This window comes from Puntigrus tetrazona, unplaced genomic scaffold (assembly GCF_018831695.1).
Source record: "Puntigrus tetrazona isolate hp1 unplaced genomic scaffold, ASM1883169v1 S000000001, whole genome shotgun sequence".
NCBI lineage: Eukaryota > Metazoa > Chordata > Actinopteri > Cypriniformes > Cyprinidae > Puntigrus > Puntigrus tetrazona.
In genome coordinates this window covers 3,879,440-3,882,739 of record NW_025047681.1, presented here as the reverse complement: position 1 = coordinate 3,882,739, position 3,300 = coordinate 3,879,440, and the positions used below count along the sequence as shown (strand labels likewise).

At 40.1% G+C, this 3,300-nt stretch overlaps 1 protein-coding gene across 1 annotated transcript in view; it reads left to right on the top strand.

Annotated features, from left to right (window-relative positions):
* LOC122331651 (gastrula zinc finger protein XlCGF57.1-like) overlaps positions 1-1,493 on the top strand; it is a 9,464-nt gene extending 7,971 nt beyond the window's left edge. Inside the window, exon 3 of the mRNA XM_043229163.1 lies at positions 96-1,493. Coding sequence (XP_043085098.1) covers positions 96-1,183 — 1,088 coding nt within the window. The 3' untranslated portion in view covers positions 1,184-1,493. The remainder of the gene's footprint in view (positions 1-95) is intronic.
* The last annotated feature ends 1,807 nt before the right edge of the window (positions 1,494-3,300 follow it).

The window sequence follows — 3,300 nt, the reverse complement described above, 5'->3', positions numbered from 1 at the left end:
TTTTTTGCATTAGACCTGATGGCACTGAAAGAGGAGAGTCAAGAGGATAATGTTCAGCATGAGAACTTTGATTTGTCGTGTGATTTCATGACTAGAAAGAAATCGCTTAGTTGCTCAAAACCTGAAAAGACTTTGCGAAACAGAGCTCAAAAGACAGCAAACAGAAGTTATTTCAACTGCCAACTGCGGGAAAAGTTTCAACAGAAAACAAAGCCTTGAAGTCCACATGAGGGTTCACACCGGAGAGAAACCGTACGCGTGTCCTCAGTGTGGAAAGAGTTTCAAACACAAGCAGCATCTCGACGACCACGCGAGGATCCACACCGGAGAGAGACCCTTCACCTGCGAGCACTGCGGGAAGAGCTTCAACAGAAAAGGAAACCTTAAAGGCCACATGAGGATCCACACGGGAGAGAAACCTTTCGCATGCATACTGTGCGGAAAGAACTTCAATCAAAAAACCATCCTGAAAAGCCACATACGGATTCACACCGGAGAGAAACCTCACGCGTGTCCTCAGTGCGGAAAATGCTTTTCGTATAAACAGCACCTCGTCGACCACGTGAGAGTTCACACCGGAGAGAAGCCGTTCGCCTGCAAACTGTGCGGAAAGAGCTTCATTCAGAAACAGAACCTGAAATACCACATGTTAGACCACAGCGGAGAGAAACCGTACACGTGCTCTCAGTGCGGAAGGAGTTTTAAACACAAACACCTCGACGACCACATGAGGATCCACACCGGAGAGAGACCCTTCACCTGCCAGCAGTGTGGCAAGAGCTTTACTCAAAAAGGGACCCTTAGAGACCACATGAAAACCCACACCGGAGAGAAGCCGTACGCCTGCCAACTGTGCGGAAAGAACTTCATTCGGAAACAGAACCTCAAGTACCACATGATAAGTCACAGCGGAGAGAAGCCTCACGCGTGTCCTCAGTGTGGAAAGAGTTTCAAACACAAGCAGCACCTCGACGCCCACACGAGGACCCACACCGGAGAGAGACCCTTCACCTGCCAACAGTGCGGGAAGAGCTTCACGAAAAAGGGAAACCTCAAAAAACACCTGAAGATCCACTCGAGAGAGAAACCGTTTACGTGCGATCAGAGCAAGGACGAATTACTGCTTCAAAAGGATATCCAAACTGTTCCCACTGAGAAACGTCACAAGACCGTACTACCATAACTGTAGACTTTCATTCTAGAGTTGTACGTACGGACAAACGCGAAATCCTGTGTATGCGTTTTTCTGATTTATGTAACTTTACGTATGCCAGAACCTGCGCAAAAATCTCTTTGGTGGAAGATTTGGTGGAAGATTTTGACTCCTCCCAGAAATCACCATATATGGAGCTTACTATGCATACTTTTACTTTCACTGCATATCATTTTCATGAATACACCGTGTTTGAGGTACACCGTTAAAGACATTAAAGGAATACGAGATCCAGGCTATACACCAATTCCGTTTGGGCTGTAGCCCACACATAAATTTTATTGCTAAAAGTTGTCCGATATTGTTACGTTTTATAATAAAAACATAAAAATATCAATAAAAGCAAAACAGCTAACCTTATACTTTTACACTGGTTGTATAATATTTCGGTTGTTTTAAGCAATTCAAATTAAATTTGTGACTTGGGTTTACAAGATCTGACAAAGAGCAGAAAAATGCGATTCGCAAACAGTCGCGCTAAAGTTTTCAAACCAACTAGCATTAGCAGTAAGCACTAAACCGTACTGTGCCTTTTAAAAGCAGGATAAGCGTTTTCTGGAAGCCAATGTTGATATGAAATCACTACAGCGTTGTGTGAAAGCACAGCTGAAGCAATGTTATGCCGTGTTGTCTACACCGGATGCGAGCGATACGACGTTTTTTGAAAAATCGCTTACTCTGATTTTAATATTTAGGCTAAACCTAACCTATCCTATTTTGCGCTCAGTACTGCGCAAGTTCGCCATCCTTACTCTCCATCTCTTTAGCGGACGCGCTTTTACGAATTACATAATAAAAGTGCTTTTGTTTCATAGTAATTTAAAGCTTTCTGAAGATGCATTTGTTCTAGTATTTGTGCTAGTATTTACTGGGTTTCGGTTCATTTTTGAGAGTCAACAAAAAAGTTTGGTTGGTTTTATTTGGCGCCGTGGTACTTTATTGTACAAAAGCAACGTTTTGTTGATTATTTCTGTGCAGGCGCACACATTGTCATATTTTAAGGTGTTTCAACTGTCATTTAAAAAGAAATGACGGCTGTATATAAGTTACGTCTAACTGCGCACTAATCTCTTTAGTCGTATTACAATGATAGTTTAATTAATTTCTTACTGAAAGACAAATTAAGGCGCCTAATATACACGTACACTTTATTGCCAGCACTAATGGGACATCCCTTCCAATTAATAGGTTTGACTACTTTAATTTACACGAGTAAACATCTTTCGCAGCTTGTTTTTACTCATCAATTCCAAATTATCATACCGAGATGTAATATTAAACAGTAAAATACTCCAAAAATGAAGTCCCCTAGTTCGCTTTAGTCCGGACCAAATACAAAGTAGTCAAACCTAGAAGGAGGTGTTCGAGAACCTTTTGGCGATTTAATGCGTCGCACGAATAAAAAAATTATTCTATAATGTCAAGTTTTGCAAGAATTGCGCCATTGAAAGAATGATATATCTGTAATTTAAAATATGCACATTATCTTAACAAGACTCCGTAACACTCTCCATGACATTCAAAAGTATAAAGTATAAAAGTATAAAGTAATGTTCGAACATTTGTATATTTAACTAGTAAACTGAGACTTCAAAGTGTACTAAAAATGCTACTACAAGTATTTAATTAGCAAACTCAGGATACCTATAAGGTCGCTTTTAAAGTGGTTAAAGTATAAGCTAAAAACATTTACGTAAATTATTTAGCACAAATAATACTTCCTAAAATATTTATGTAAATTGCATTAACACTTCAGAAGAAACTACTTTCACTACCTTTAATTAAAGATGTAAATGTAAGATCATTTTGATTTTATCGCAGGACTTTTATTTTGGTCTGGCGGTGTGACGTCACTAGTCCGCGCCGCGCTCCCGCGATTGATTCGGATGAAGACAGGTAACGTTAGGTGCTTTCATCGTTTAAAGTGTTTAAATCGAAATAACTCGTTAACAATTGTATATAGAACTGAAACGGATGTGTTCAACAAAGTTAACACGTTACGGCTTTACGTAGAGGCATTACAGACAGTCCCTTTGTAGTGAATCATTACAGCAGTCAGCATTGGAAGTTGTCCTAAAACCAGTGTG